General features: G+C 31.9%; 1 protein-coding gene and 1 long non-coding RNA gene across 2 annotated transcripts in view; both read left to right on the top strand.

Moving 5' to 3' along the window:
• Positions 1-6,842: 6,842 nt before the first annotated feature.
• LOC121467703 lies at positions 6,843-7,206 on the top strand. Its single transcript, XR_005977771.1, has 3 exons — positions 6,843-6,892; positions 6,948-7,082; positions 7,138-7,206. It is a non-coding gene; the product is annotated as an uncharacterized LOC121467703 (long non-coding RNA).
• A 242-nt stretch (positions 7,207-7,448) lies between these two features.
• LOC108145656 (neuroblast differentiation-associated protein AHNAK) overlaps positions 7,449-15,576 on the top strand; it is a 9,539-nt gene continuing 1,411 nt past the window's right edge. Inside the window, exons 1-36 of the mRNA XM_041709878.1 lie at positions 7,449-7,543; positions 7,599-7,763; positions 7,908-7,983; positions 8,090-8,203; positions 8,259-8,423; positions 8,519-8,643; positions 8,788-8,833; positions 8,889-9,053; positions 9,109-9,243; positions 9,299-9,463; positions 9,519-9,683; positions 9,739-9,918; positions 9,974-10,153; positions 10,649-10,813; positions 10,869-11,003; positions 11,059-11,223; positions 11,279-11,443; positions 11,499-11,678; positions 11,734-11,913; positions 11,969-12,133; positions 12,189-12,353; positions 12,449-12,543; positions 12,599-12,763; positions 12,923-12,998; positions 13,054-13,218; positions 13,378-13,461; positions 13,559-13,687; positions 13,743-13,907; positions 13,963-14,127; positions 14,234-14,347; positions 14,403-14,582; positions 14,638-14,787; positions 14,843-15,007; positions 15,063-15,212; positions 15,268-15,432; positions 15,488-15,576. The exon at positions 15,488-15,576 is cut by the window's right edge and continues 76 nt beyond it. Coding sequence (XP_041565812.1) covers positions 7,449-7,543; positions 7,599-7,763; positions 7,908-7,983; positions 8,090-8,203; positions 8,259-8,423; positions 8,519-8,643; positions 8,788-8,833; positions 8,889-9,053; positions 9,109-9,243; positions 9,299-9,463; positions 9,519-9,683; positions 9,739-9,918; positions 9,974-10,153; positions 10,649-10,813; positions 10,869-11,003; positions 11,059-11,223; positions 11,279-11,443; positions 11,499-11,678; positions 11,734-11,913; positions 11,969-12,133; positions 12,189-12,353; positions 12,449-12,543; positions 12,599-12,763; positions 12,923-12,998; positions 13,054-13,218; positions 13,378-13,461; positions 13,559-13,687; positions 13,743-13,907; positions 13,963-14,127; positions 14,234-14,347; positions 14,403-14,582; positions 14,638-14,787; positions 14,843-15,007; positions 15,063-15,212; positions 15,268-15,432; positions 15,488-15,576 — 5,153 coding nt within the window. The remainder of the gene's footprint in view (positions 7,544-7,598; positions 7,764-7,907; positions 7,984-8,089; positions 8,204-8,258; positions 8,424-8,518; positions 8,644-8,787; positions 8,834-8,888; positions 9,054-9,108; positions 9,244-9,298; positions 9,464-9,518; positions 9,684-9,738; positions 9,919-9,973; positions 10,154-10,648; positions 10,814-10,868; positions 11,004-11,058; positions 11,224-11,278; positions 11,444-11,498; positions 11,679-11,733; positions 11,914-11,968; positions 12,134-12,188; positions 12,354-12,448; positions 12,544-12,598; positions 12,764-12,922; positions 12,999-13,053; positions 13,219-13,377; positions 13,462-13,558; positions 13,688-13,742; positions 13,908-13,962; positions 14,128-14,233; positions 14,348-14,402; positions 14,583-14,637; positions 14,788-14,842; positions 15,008-15,062; positions 15,213-15,267; positions 15,433-15,487) is intronic.

Below are 15,576 nucleotides of genomic sequence, written 5' to 3'. Positions count from 1 at the left end.
GAGGAAAGTAGTTTTTTTGATTGTTCTTAGATCTTGTGTTCTCTAATTCAATAGCCTGATGGTTCAGTATATCCCACCATTACCAAACCTGAAGCATCCAACCAAATTTCAAGCAATCCAGAAACTTTAATACCAGTAAGAAAATGTAGTTTTAGAAATCTCTATCCAGTTTATGTCCTTATTGTTGAAATAGAACGGTTCTGGACATACAATCAGAAGACCTAAAATTCCAGGAGCAGAAAGTGTTGGGAGCGAAACTTCTGGAAATGCAGTAGCGGTAAGAAAATTCCTTTATCGCATTTTATCAAGTCTTATGTTCTTTAATTTTGTATTAGACTGCTGGTACAGTTAAACCCACTATTACCAAACCTGAATCATCTAACCAAATTCCAAATAATCCAGAAACATTTATACCAGTAAGAATATTACGTTCTAAACATCGCTTTCTAGTTAATGTCCAAAAATGTTTGTACAGCCTGTTTCTCGAGTAGATTGGAGTTCTGTTGGCGTAGTAAATTCCAACATTACCAATTTTGAAGCACCCAACCAAATAAAAATGAATCCAGAAACTTCAATACCAGTAAGAAAAATAGATTTTAAGTATATCGTTCTAGTTAATGCTCTAAAATATTGTTTAGACGGTTTCTAAAAGTGAAATCAAAAGCTCAGCAATTCCAGGAGCAGGATCAGTCGGGAGCGAAGCACCTGGAAATTCACCAAGTTCAAACCACATTTTAACACCGGTAAAGAAAGTCTTTATTTCCTGTTCTTAGATCTTATGTACTTTTAATTTTCAAAAGCCTGCTGGTTTAGTTAATCCCACCCTTACCAAACCGAAAGTACCCAACCAAATTCCAAGTAATCCAGAAACTTTCATACCAGTAAGAAAATTTAGTTTTAACAAGAAAGGAAGTAAACCTCGGCAATCCGAAGTTCATACACCCTTGCAGCTATTGCAAAAATTAAATATTCTTGAAAACATTAAAATTATGATTTACTTGCGTATATGTTTAAAAAAAGTTATTCCTAGTTCCTATGGTAGCTACAAGATATAGTTTTCCGTTTTAAATCAAATTAAAAGCGTAATTCTGAATTCTAAAAATATACAAAATAAAAAAGTTACATTAAAAATTTTTTTTTTAATTTTTATTGTTTTCATTGGAGCTTTATGTTATAGTCGTCCGATTTTGATGAAATTTAAACCGTAATTCTTAAATTTTGAAAAAAACAAGAAAGAAAGCAAACTTCGGCAAGCCGAAGTTCATATACCCTTGCAGCTATTGCAAGAATTAACATTTTTGAAAACATTAAAATTATAATTTACTTGCGTATATGTTTAAAAACATTGAAGCTATGATGATTTTCAGCTCAATTATTTGATAGTTATTTTATATATTTTTATTGTTCCTATGGGAGCTATATGATATAGTCGTCCGACTTTGATGAAACTTAAACCGTAAATTGGAAATATTTAACCGTTACTAAATGTCGAAGAACTAAACAAAAAATTTAAAAACAGAAAAGTTATAATTTTTTTTCATTTATTTCTCCGATTGTTCCTATGGGAGCTATATGATATAGTCGTCCGACTTTGATGAAATTTAAACCGTAAATCGAAAATATTTAACCATTACTAAATGTCGAAGAACTAAACAAAAAATTAAAAAACAGAAAAGTTATAATTTTTTTCATTTATTTTTCCGATTGTTCCTATGGGAGCTATATGCTATAGTCGTCCAATTTTGATGAAATTTAAATCGTAAATCGGAAATATTTAACCATTACTAAATGTCGAAGAACTAAACAAAAAATTAAAAAACAGCAAAGTTATAATTTTTTTTCATTTATTTTTCCGATTGTTCCTATGGGAGCTATATGCTATAGTCGTCCGATCCGGCTCGTTCCGACTTATATACTACCTGCAATAGAAAGACAACTTTTGGGAAGGTTTCATGCAGATAGCTTTAAAACTGAGAGACTAGTTTGCATATAAGTCTGTCCGTCTGTCCGTCCGTTTAGTCCAGACTGGCTTAAGCGTTGAATTGTAGAGCAGAACCTTGAAGTCCAGGCAGAGGGGGGAGCGAGCGTGAAGTTAATCCCAACATTTCTAATTCTGAAGCACCCAACCAAATTAATATGAAGCCAGAAACTTCAATACCAGTAAAAAATAAGTTTGATGCATATCTTCCTAGTTTATGTTCTAAAATATTTTGTAGGCGGTTTCTGGAAATGCAACCAAAAACCCAGCAATTCCAGGAGCAGAATCTGTTGGAACCAAAACTCCTGGGAATGCACCAAGTTCAAACAACATTTTAACACAGGTGAGGAAAGCAGTTTTTTTTTATTGTTCTTAGAACACAAGGTTCTTTAATTCAATAGCCTGCTGGTTCAGTTAATCCCACCATTACCAAACCTGAAGCATCCAACCAAATTTCAAGTAATCCAGAAACTTTAATACCAGTAAGAAAATTTAGTTTTAGAAATCTTTATCTAGTTTATGTCCTTTAATATTTAAATAGAAAGCTTCTGGAAATAAAACAACAGTGAATGAAATTCCTGGAGATGTAAAGGTTGGAAGTGCAACAAGCACAACCAACATTTTAATACCGGTAAGAAAATGCATTTTAAATAATATCAAATCTTATGTTCTATAATTTTGTTTAAGCCTGCTGGTGCTGTTAAGCCCATTATTACCAAACCGGAAGCACCTAACCAAATTCTAAATAATCCAGAAACATTAATACCAGTAAGAATATTACATTCTAAACATCGCTTTCTAGTTAATGTCCAATAATATTAACAGCCTGTTACTGGAAGTGCAACCAAACACCTTTCTATTCTTGAAGCTGGAACAGTTGGAATCAAAACTCATGAAAAATCACCAAATACAAACAACATTTTAACACTGGTAAGGAAATTCAAATTTTTATATTCCTATGACTTTAGTATACACTTTTGTGCCCCAATAGCCTGCTGACGGAGTTACTAAACCGGAAGCAACCACTCAAATTCCAATTAAAATCTCAATACCAGTAAGAAAATAAGGTTTCAAACATATTTTTCTTACTTAAGTCTCAAAATACATATGTAGCCTGTTCCTGGAAATGCAACCAAAAACATTACAATTGCAGGAGCAGTATCAGTCGGAAGCGAAATTCCTGGAAATACACCCAGTACAAAGAACATTTTACCGTCGGTGAGGAAATAAACTTATTTGACTTATATTAAAATGCTGGGATCCTTAAATATTGCAACATGATTTCGGTATTATACCAGAACTACATAGAAAAATTAAAATTAGTTCAACAAATTGTACACCAGAAAGGAAAAAAAAGTTTAATATTCTTTTTTAATTTAAAATTTTAAAATATTTTGTCCTATAAAACTAATGATAGAGAAATAATCGGTGGTATTTGACCTTCTATTTTCTATACCGTTGTCTAAAAGGTCTTATTCCCACAAACAGTATCCCCAAAGCCAATTATATCGATTCTTAGGTTAATATTATTCTATTTAAATTTCACCAGGATTTACTTTTAACAACAATCGCTCCGCTATGTATTAATAACAAAGTTGATGAGCAATCCTGTGTCTCAGGTAAACTGTCAGAAACAAAAATTAATGGTATTTCACCATTCGGAGACTCGATTGGTCAGCCAAATCCAACCCGAATTCCTTTACTCAAGGTAAGTATAAATCAATTTATTAAGAACTGCATTATCAAAATATTCATTTTTCTTTAATAGGATTTAATTTTAACAACAGTTCCAACAAACAAAAATGAAACCAAACTCATTACAATTCCTGAAGCAGAATCAGTCAAAACTCCTGAAAATTCACTAAGTACAATCAATGTAAGGAAATTCTAATTTAGACTACTCTCAAATTTTATGCATATACTTTAAATCTCGTATAGTCTACTGGTGGAGTTAATCCCAACATTACTTATTCCGAAGTACCCAACAAAATTAATATTAATCCAGAAACTTCAATACCAGTAAGAAACATAGGTTTAAAGGATAACTTTCTAGTATATGTTCTAAAATGTTTTTTAGCCGGTTTCTGGAAATGCACCCAAGAGCCCAGCAATTCCAGGAGCAGGATCTGTTGGAACCAAAACTCCTGGGAATGCACCAAGTTCAAACAACATTTTAACACAGGTGAGGAAAGTAGTTTTTTTGATTGTTCTTAGATCTTGTGTTCTCTAATTCAATAGCCTGCTGGTTCAGTTAATCCCACCATTACCAAACCTGAAGCATCCAACCAAATTTCAAGCAATCCAGAATCTTTAATACCAGTAAGAAAATGTGGTTTTAGAAATCTTTCTCTAGTTGATGTCCTTTAATATTTAAATAGAAAGCTTCTGGAAATAAAACAATAGTGAATGGAGATGTAAACGTTGGAAGTGCAACAACCAAAATCAACATTTTAATTCCGGTAAGAAAATGAATTTTAAATAATATCAAATCTTATGTTCTATAATTTTGTTTAAGCCTGCTGGTGCAGTTAAGACCATCATTACCAAACCGGAAGCACCTAACCAAATTCCAAATAATCCAGAAACATTACTACCAGTAAGAATATTACATTCTAAACTTCGCTTTCTAGTTAATGTCCAATAATATTAACAGCCTGTTACTGGAAATGCAACCAAACACCTTACTAACCTTAAAGCTGGAACAGTTGGAATCAAAACTCCTGAAAAATCTCCAAATACAAACAACATTTTAACACTGGTAAGGAAATTCATATTTTGAATTTTCTTATGAATTATGTATACACTTTTATGCTCCAATAGCCTGCTGGCGGAGTTACTAAGCCGGAAGCAACAACTCAAATACCAATTAATTCAAAAATCTCAATACAAGTAAGAAATCAAGGTTTTAAACATATATTTTTAACTTAACTAAAAATACATTTGTAGCCTGTTCCTGGAAAAGCAACCAAAAACATTTCAATTGCAGGAGCAGTATCATTCGGAAGCGAAATTCCTGGAAATACACCCAGTACAAAGAACATTTTACCGTCGGTGAGGAAATAAACTTATTTGACTTATATTAAAATTCTGGGATCCTTAAATATTGCAACATGCTTTCGGTATTAAGCCAAAACTACATAGAAAAATTAAAATTAGTCCAACAAATTGTACACCAGAAAGGAAAACAAAAGTTTTATATTCTTTTTATACCCTTGCAGAGCGTATTATAATATCAGTCAGAAGTTTGCAACGCAGTGAAGGAGACGTTTCCGACTCTATAAAGTATATATATTCCTGATCAGTAACACTAGGAGAGTCGATCTAGCCATGTCCGTCTGTCCGTCCGTTTATATGCAAACTAGTCTCTCAGTTTTAAAGCTATCTGCATGAAACTTTCCCAAAAGTTGCCTTTCTATTGCAGGTAGTATATAAGTCGGAACTAGCCGGATCCGACGACTATTGCATATAGCTTCCATAGGAACAATCGGAAAAATAAAGAAAAAAAATTATAACTTTGCTGTTTTTTAATTCTATTTTTAGTTTTTCGACATATAGTAATTGTTAAGTCTCTCAGAGTTCAGAGTTACGTTTTAAATTTCATTAAAATCTGACGACTATAGCATATAGCTCACATAGGAACAATCGGAAAAATAAATTTAAAAAATTAGAACTTTGCTGTTTCTTAATTTATTTTGTAGTTCTTCGACATATAGTGAAGGTTAAATATTTCAGAATTACGGATTAAATTTCATCAAAACCGGACGACGATGAAAACACGAAAAAAATTTTAAAAAAATGTTTTAAATGTAACTTTTTTAATTTGTAATTTTTGTAGATATTCTTTTTTATTATTTAATGATTTGGCATATGAATTAAGCTTTTAATTTTAGTAAAATCGGAAAGCGATATCATATAGCTGCCATATAAACTCAATTGAGCTGCAAATCATCATAGCTTCAATGCTTTTAAACATACACGCAAGTAAATCATAATTTTAATGTCTTCAAGAATATTTAATAGCTGCAAGGGTATATGAACTTCGGCTTGCCGAAGTTTGCTTCCTTTCTTGTTTAATTTAAAATTTTAAAATATTTTGTATTTTACCAGTTCGTTTCGATAAGTCAGAACATTTGTCCTATAAAACTAATGATAGAGAAAGAATCGGTGGTATTTTACATTCTATTTTCTATACCGTTGTCCAAAAGCTCTTATTCCCACGATCCGTAACCTCAAAGCCAGTTTAAGCCTTAGTTTAATATTATCCCATTTAAATTTCACCAGGATTCACTTTTAACAACAATTGCTCCGGTATGTATTAATAACAAAGTTGATAAGCAATCCTGTGTCTCAGGTAATGGTATTTCACCATCCGGAGTCTGGATTGATCAGCCAAATCCAACGCGAGTTCCTTTACTTGAGGTAAGGATAACTATATTTATTGAGAACTTCGTTATTAAACTTTTAAATTTTCTGTAAATAGGATTTAATTTTACCAAAAGTTCCACCGGTGAGTATTGTAAATAATATTAATGAGCCTTTCATAGTGAAATTATATATTTTAGAAACCTGCCAATATCTCTATTCCAAAAGACTCTCAAAAGCCAATATCCGTTGAGTCTGGTAACCTTAAAGATTTTGATATCAACAGCCTTTATCCAAAAGAAATTGATATCAAGAAACCATCAGTTCCATCGGTAATAATTGTAATTAAACTTCATGTGCCGTTTATATTAAAATTCAATATTTCAGAAACCTGTCAAAAATATTCCCAAAATCTCTACTCCAAAAGGCTCTCAAAAGCCTATCTCCGTTGATCCTGATGATTTTGATATCAACAGCCTTTATCAAAAAGAAATTGATAACAACAGTCTTTATCCAAAAGATATTGATATCAAGAAACCAACAGTTCCATCGGTAAACATTGTAATTATACTTGATGTGCCTTTTATATTAATATTATGTATTTCAGAAACCTGCCAAAAATATTCCCAAAATCTCTACTCCAAAAGGCTCTCAAAAGCCTATCTCCGTTGATGCTGGTGATTTTGGTATCAACAGCCCTTATCCAAAAGAAATTGATATTAAGAAACCAACAGTTCCATCGGTAAGAATTGTAATTTAACTTTATGTGCTTTCTATATTAAAATTCTATATTTCAGAAACCTGCCAAAAATATTCCCAAAATCTCTAATCCAAAAGGCTCCCAAAAGCCTATCTCCGTTGATCCTGATGATAATCATCTTAAAGATTTTGATATCAACAGCCTTTATCCAAAAGAAATTGATATCAACAGTCTTTATCCAAAAGATATTGATATCAAGAAACCAAACCAAACCAAACCATCGGTAAACATTGTAATTATACTTGATGTGCCTTTTATATTAATATTATGTATTTCAGAAACCTGCCAAAAATATTCCCAAAATCTCTATTCCAAAAGACTCTCAAAAGCCTATCTCCGTTGATCCTGATGATTTTGATATCAACAGCCTTTATCCAAAGGAAATTGATATCAACAGTCTTTATCCAAAAGATATTGATATCAAGAAACCAACAGTTCCATCGGTAAATATTGTAACTAATCTTGATGTGCCTTTTATATTAATATTATGTATTTCAGAAACCTGCCAAAAATTATCCCAAAATCTCTATTCCAAAAGGCTCTCAAAAGCCTATCTCCGTTGATCCTGATGATTTTGATATCAACAGCCTTTATCCAAAGGAAATTGATATCAACAGTCTTTATCCAAAAGATATTGATATCAAGAAACCAACAGTTCCATCGGTAAATATTGTAACTAATCTTGATGTGCCTTTTATATTAATATTATGTATTTCAGAAACCTGCCAAAAATATTCCCAAAATCTCTACTCCAAAAGGCTCTCAAAAGCCTATCTCCGTTGATCCTGATGATTTTGATATCAACAGCCTTTATCCAAAGGAAATTGATATCAACAGTCTTTATCCAAAAGATATTGATATCAAGAAACCAACAGTTCCATCGGTAAATATTGTAACTAATCTTGATGTGCCTTTTATATTAATATTATGTATTTCAGAAACCTGCCAAAAATATTCCCAAAATCTCTATTCCAAAAGGCTCCCAAAAGCCTATCTCCGTTGATCCTGATGATTTTGATATCAACAGCCTTTATCCAAAGGAAATTGATATCAACAGTCTTTATCCAAAAGATATTGATATCAAGAAACCAACAGTTCCATCGGTAAATATTGTAACTAATCTTGATGTGCCTTTTATATTAATATTATGTATTTCAGAAACCTGCCAAAAATTATCCCAAAATCTCTATTCCAAAAGGCTCTCAAAAGCCTATCTCCGTTGATCCTGATGATTTTGATATCAACAGCCTTTATCCAAAGGAAATTGATATCAACAGTCTTTATCCAAAAGATATTGATATCAAGAAACCAACAGTTCCATCGGTAAATATTGTAACTAATCTTGATGTGCCTTTTATATTAATATTATGTATTTCAGAAACCTGCCAAAAATATTCCCAAAATCTCTACTCCAAAAGGCTCTCAAAAGCCTATCTCCGTTGATCCTGATGATTTTGATATCAACAGCCTTTATCCAAAGGAAATTGATATCAACAGTCTTTATCCAAAAGATATTGATATCAAGAAACCAACAGTTCCATCGGTAAACATTGTAATTATACTTGATGTGCCTTTTATATTAATATTATGTATTTCAGAAACCTGCCAAAAATATTCCCAAAATCTCTACTCCAAAAGGCTCTCAAAAGCCTATCTCCGTTGATGCTGGTGATTTTGGTATCAACAGCCCTTATCCAAAAGAAATTGATATTAAGAAACCAACAGTTCCATCGGTAAGAATTGTAATTTAACTTTATGTGCTTTCTATATTAAAATTCTATATTTCAGAAACCTGCCAAAAATATTCCCAAAATCTCTAATCCAAAAGGCTCCCAAAAGCCTATCTCCGTTGATCCTGATGATTTTGATATCAACAGCCTTTATCCAAAGGAAATTGATATCAACAGTTTTTATCCAAAAGATATTGATATCAAGAAACCAACAGTTCCATCGGTAAGTATTGTAATTAAACTTGATGTGCCTTTTATATTAATATTATGTATTTCAGAAACCTGCCAAAAATATTCCCAAAATCTCTACTCCAAAAGGCTCTCAAAAGCCTATCTCCGTTGATGCTGGTGATTTTGGTATCAACAGCCCTTATCCAAAAGAAATTGATATTAAGAAACCAACAGTTCCATCGGTAAGAATTGTAATTTAACTTTATGTGCTTTCTATATTAAAATTCTATATTTCAGAAACCTGCCAAAAATATTCCCAAAATCTCTAATCCAAAAGGCTCCCAAAAGCCTATCTCCGTTGATCCTGATGATTTTGATATCAACAGCCTTTATCCAAAGGAAATTGATATCAACAGTCTTTATCCAAAAGATATTGATATCAAGAAACCAACAGTTCCATCGGTAAACATTGTAATTATCCTTGATGTGCCTTTTATATTAATATTATGTATTTCAGAAACCTGCCAAAAATTATCCCAAAATCTCTATTCCAAAAGGCTCTCAAAAGCCTATCTCCGTTGATCCTGATGATTTTGATATCAACAGCCTTTATCCAAAGGAAATTGATATCAACAGTCTTTATCCAAAAGATATTGATATCAAGAAACCAACAGTTCCATCGGTAAATATTGTAACTAATCTTGATGTGCCTTTTATATTAATATTATGTATTTCAGAAACCTGCCAAAAATATTCCCAAAATCTCTATTCCAAAAGGCTCCCAAAAGCCTATCTCCGTTGATCCTGATGACAATCATCTTAAAGATTTTGATATCAACAGCCTTTATCCAAAAGAAATTGATATCAACAGTCTTTATCCAAAAGATATTGATATCAAGAAACCAACAGTTCCATCGGTAAACATTGTAATTATACTTGATGTGCCTTTTATATTAATATTATGTATTTCAGAAACCTGCCAAAAATATTCCCAAAATCTCTATTCCAAAAGGCTCCCAAAAGCCTATCTCCGTTGATCCTGATGACAATCATCTTAAAGATTTTGATATCAACAGTCTTTATCCAAAAGATATTGATATCAATAGTCTTTATCCAAAAGATATTGATATCAAGAAACCAACAGTTCCATCGGTAAATATTGTAACTAATCTTGATGTGCCTTTTATATTAATATTATGTATTTCAGAAACCTGCCAAAAATTATCCCAAAATCTCTATTCCAAAAGGCTCTCAAAAGCCTATATCCGTTGATCCTGATGATTTTGATATCAACAGCCTTTATCCAAAAGAAATTGATATCAATAGTCTTTATCCAAAAGATATTGATATCAAGAAACCAACAGTTCCATCGGTAAATATTGTAACTAATCTTGATGTGCCTTTTATATTAATATTATGTATTTCAGAAACCTGCCAAAAATTATCCCAAAATCTCTATTCCAAAAGGCTCTCAAAAGCCTATCTCCGTTGATCCTGATGATTTTGATATCAACAGCCTTTATCCAAAGGAAATTGATATCAACAGTCTTTATCCAAAAGATATTGATATCAAGAAACCAACAGTTCCATCGGTAAATATTGTAACTAATCTTGATGTGCCTTTTATATTAATATTATGTATTTCAGAAACCTGCCAAAAATATTCCCAAAATCTCTACTCCAAAAGGCTCTCAAAAGCCTATCTCCGTTGATCCTGATGATTTTGATATCAACAGCCTTTATCCAAAGGAAATTGATATCAACAGTCTTTATCCAAAAGATATTGATATCAAGAAACCAACAGTTCCATCGGTAAGTATTGTAATTAAACTTGATGTGCCTTTTATATTAATATTATGTATTTCAGAAACCTGCAAAAAATATTCCCAAAATCTCTACTCCAAAAGGCTCTCAAAAGCCTATCTCCGTTGATGCTGGTGATTTTGGTATCAACAGCCCTTATCCAAAAGAAATTGATATTAAGAAACCAACAGTTCCATCGGTAAGAATTGTAATTTAACTTTATGTGCTTTCTATATTAAAATTCTATATTTCAGAAACCTGCCAAAAATATTCCCAAAATCTCTAATCCAAAAGGCTCCCAAAAGCCTATCTCCGTTGATCCTGATGATTTTGATATCAACAGCCTTTATCCAAAGGAAATTGATATCAACAGTCTTTATCCAAAAGATATTGATATCAAGAAACCAACAGTTCCATCGGTAAACATTGTAATTATCCTTGATGTGCCTTTTATATTAATATTATGTATTTCAGAAACCTGCCAAAAATTATCCCAAAATCTCTATTCCAAAAGGCTCTCAAAAGCCTATCTCCGTTGATCCTGATGATTTTGATATCAACAGCCTTTATCCAAAGGAAATTGATATCAACAGTCTTTATCCAAAAGATATTGATATCAAGAAACCAACAGTTCCATCGGTAAATATTGTAACTAATCTTGATGTGCCTTTTATATTAATATTATGTATTTCAGAAACCTGCCAAAAATATTCCCAAAATCTCTACTCCAAAAGGCTCTCAAAAGCCTATCTCCGTTGATCCTGATGACAATCATCTTAAAGATTTTGATATCAACAGCCTTTATCCAAAAGAAATTGATATCAACAGTCTTTATCCAAAAGATATTGATATCAAGAAACCAACAGTTCCATCGGTAAACATTGTAATTATACTTGATGTGCCTTTTATATTAATATTATGTATTTCAGAAACCTGCCAAAAATATTCCCAAAATCTCTATTCCAAAAGGCTCCCAAAAGCCTATCTCCGTTGATCCTGATGACAATCATCTTAAAGATTTTGATATCAACAGTCTTTATCCAAAAGATATTGATATCAATAGTCTTTATCCAAAAGATATTGATATCAAGAAACCAACAGTTCCATCGGTAAATATTGTAACTAATCTTGATGTGCCTTTTATATTAATATTATGTATTTCAGAAACCTGCCAAAAATTATCCCAAAATCTCTATTCCAAAAGGCTCTCAAAAGCCTATATCCGTTGATCCTGATGATTTTGATATCAACAGCCTTTATCCAAAAGAAATTGATATCAATAGTCTTTATCCAAAAGATATTGATATCAAGAAACCAACAGTTCCATCGGTAAATATTGTAACTAATCTTGATGTGCCTTTTATATTAATATTATGTATTTCAGAAACCTGCCAAAAATTATCCCAAAATCTCTATTCCAAAAGGCTCTCAAAAGCCTATCTCCGTTCATCCTGATGATTTTGATATCAACAGCCTTTATCCAAAGGAAATTGATATCAACAGTCTTTATCCAAAAGATATTGATATCAAGAAACCAACAGTTCCATCGGTAAGTATTGTAATTAAACTTGATGTGCCTTTTATATTAATATTATGTATTTCAGAAACCTGCCAAAAATATTCCCAAAATCTCTACTCCAAAAGGCTCTCAAAAGCCTATCTCCGTTGATGCTGGTGATTTTGGTATCAACAGCCCTTATCCAAAAGAAATTGATATTAAGAAACCAACAGTTCCATCGGTAAGAATTGTAATTTAACTTTATGTGCTTTCTATATTAAAATTCTATATTTCAGAAACCTGCCAAAAATATTCCCAAAATCTCTAATCCAAAAGGCTCCCAAAAGCCTATCTCCGTTGATCCTGATGATTTTGATATCAACAGCCTTTATCCAAAGGAAATTGATATCAACAGTCTTTATCCAAAAGATATTGATATCAAGAAACCAACAGTTCCATCGGTAAATATTGTAACTAATCTTGATGTGCCTTTTATATTAATATTATGTATTTCAGAAACCTGCCAAAAATATTCCCAAAATCTCTACTCCAAAAGGCTCTCAAAAGCCTATCTCCGTTGATCCTGATGACAATCATCTTAAAGATTTTGATATCAACAGCCTTTATCCAAAAGAAATTGATATCAACAGTCTTTATCCAAAAGATATTGATATCAAGAAACCAACAGTTCCATCGGTAAACATTGTAATTATACTTGATGTGCCTTTTATATTAATATTATGTATTTCAGAAACCTGCCAAAAATTATCCCAAAATCTCTATTCCAAAAGGCTCTCAAAAGCCTATCTCCGTTGATCCTGATGATTTTGATATCAACAGCCTTTATCCAAAGGAAATTGATATCAACAGTCTTTATCCAAAAGATATTGATATCAAGAAACCAACAGTTCCATCGGTAAATATTGTAACTAATCTTGATGTGCCTTTTATATTAATATTATGTATTTCAGAAACCTGCCAAAAATATTCCCAAAATCTCTACTCCAAAAGGCTCTCAAAAGCCTATCTCCGTTGATCCTGATGACAATCATCTTAAAGATTTTGATATCAACAGCCTTTATCCAAAGAAATTGATATCAACAGTCTTTATCCAAAAGATATTGATATCAAGAAACCAACAGTTCCATCGGTAAACATTGTAATTATACTTGATGTGCCTTTTATATTAATATTATGTATTTCAGAAACCTGCCAAAAATATTCCCAAAATCTCTATTCCAAAAGGCTCCCAAAAGCCTATCTCCGTTGATCCTGATGACAATCATCTTAAAGATTTTGATATCAACAGTCTTTATCCAAAAGATATTGATATCAATAGTCTTTATCCAAAAGATATTGATATCAAGAAACCAACAGTTCCATCGGTAAATATTGTAACTAATCTTGATGTGCCTTTTATATTAATATTATGTATTTCAGAAACCTGCCAAAAATTATCCCAAAATCTCTATTCCAAAAGGCTCTCAAAAGCCTATATCCGTTGATCCTGATGATTTTGATATCAACAGCCTTTATCCAAAAGAAATTGATATCAATAGTCTTTATCCAAAAGATATTGATATCAAGAAACCAACAGTTCCATCGGTAAATATTGTAACTAATCTTGATGTGCCTTTTATATTAATATTATGTATTTCAGAAACCTGCCAAAAATTATCCCAAAATCTCTATTCCAAAAGGCTCTCAAAAGCCTATCTCCGTTGATCCTGATGATTTTGATATCAACAGCCTTTATCCAAAGGAAATTGATATCAACAGTCTTTATCCAAAAGATATTGATATCAAGAAACCAACAGTTCCATCGGTAAATATTGTAACTAATCTTGATGTGCCTTTTATATTAATATTATGTATTTCAGAAACCTGCCAAAAATATTCCCAAAATCTCTACTCCAAAAGGCTCTCAAAAGCCTATCTCCGTTGATCCTGATGATTTTGATATCAACAGCCTTTATCCAAAGGAAATTGATATCAACAGTCTTTATCCAAAAGATATTGACATCAAGAAACCAACAGTTCCATCGGTAAATATTGTAATTAAACTTGATGTGCCTTTTATATTAATATTATGTATTTCAGAAACCTGCCAAAAATATTCCCAAAATCTCTATTCCAAAAGGCTCTCAAAAGCCTATCTCCGTTGATCCTGATGACAATCATCTTAAAGATTTTGATATCAACAGCCTTTATCCAAAAGAAATTGATATCAACAGTCTTTATCCAAAAGATATTGATATCAAGAAACCAACAGTTCCATCGGTAAACATTGTAATTATACTTGATGTGCCTTTTATATTAATATTATGTATTTCAGAAACCTGCCAAAAATATTCCCAAAATCTCTATTCCAAAAGGCTCCCAAAAGCCTATCTCCGTTGATCCTGATGACAATCATCTTAAAGATTTTGATATCAACAGTCTTTATCCAAAAGATATTGATATCAAGAAACCAACAGTTCCATCGGTAAATATTGTAACTAATCTTGATGTGCCTTTTATATTAATATTATGTATTTCAGAAACCTGCCAAAAATTATCCCAAAATCTCTATTCCAAAAGGCTCTCAAAAGCCTATATCCGTTGATCCTGATGATATTGATATCAACAGCCTTTATCCAAAAGAAATTGATATCAATAGTCTTTATCCAAAAGATATTGATATCAAGAAACCAACAGTTCCATCGGTAAGTATTGTAATTAAGCCTGATGTGCCTTTTATATTAACATTATGTATTTCAGAAACCTGCCAAAAATATTCCCAAAATCTCTACTCCAAAAGGCTCTCAAAAGCCTATCTCCGTTGATCCTGATGACAATCATCTTAAAGATTTTGATATCAACAGTCTCTATCCAAAAGATATTGATATCAAGAAACCAACAGTTCCATCGGTAAACATTGTAATTATACTTGATGTGCCTTTTATATTAATATTATGTATTTCAGAAACCTGCCAAAAATTATCCCAAAATCTCTATTCCAAAAGGCTCTCAAAAGCCTATATCCGTTGATCCTGATGATATTGATATCAACAGCCTTTATCCAAAAGAAATTGATATCAATAGTCTTTATCCAAAAGATATTGATATCAAGAAACCAACAGTTCCATCGGTAAGTATTGTAATTAAGCCTGATGTGTCTTTTATATTAACATTATGTATTTCAGAAACCTGCCAAAAATATTCCCAAAATCTCTACTCCAAAAGGCTCTCAAAAGCCTATCTCCGTTGATCCTGATGATTTTGATATCAACAG

This window comes from Drosophila elegans, unplaced genomic scaffold (genome assembly GCF_018152505.1).
Source record: "Drosophila elegans isolate 14027-0461.03 unplaced genomic scaffold, ASM1815250v1 contig_520, whole genome shotgun sequence".
Lineage (NCBI taxonomy): Eukaryota > Metazoa > Arthropoda > Insecta > Diptera > Drosophilidae > Drosophila > Drosophila elegans.
The sequence above is the reverse complement of the archived record's forward strand: the minus strand, read 5'-3'. Positions and strand labels throughout refer to the sequence as shown.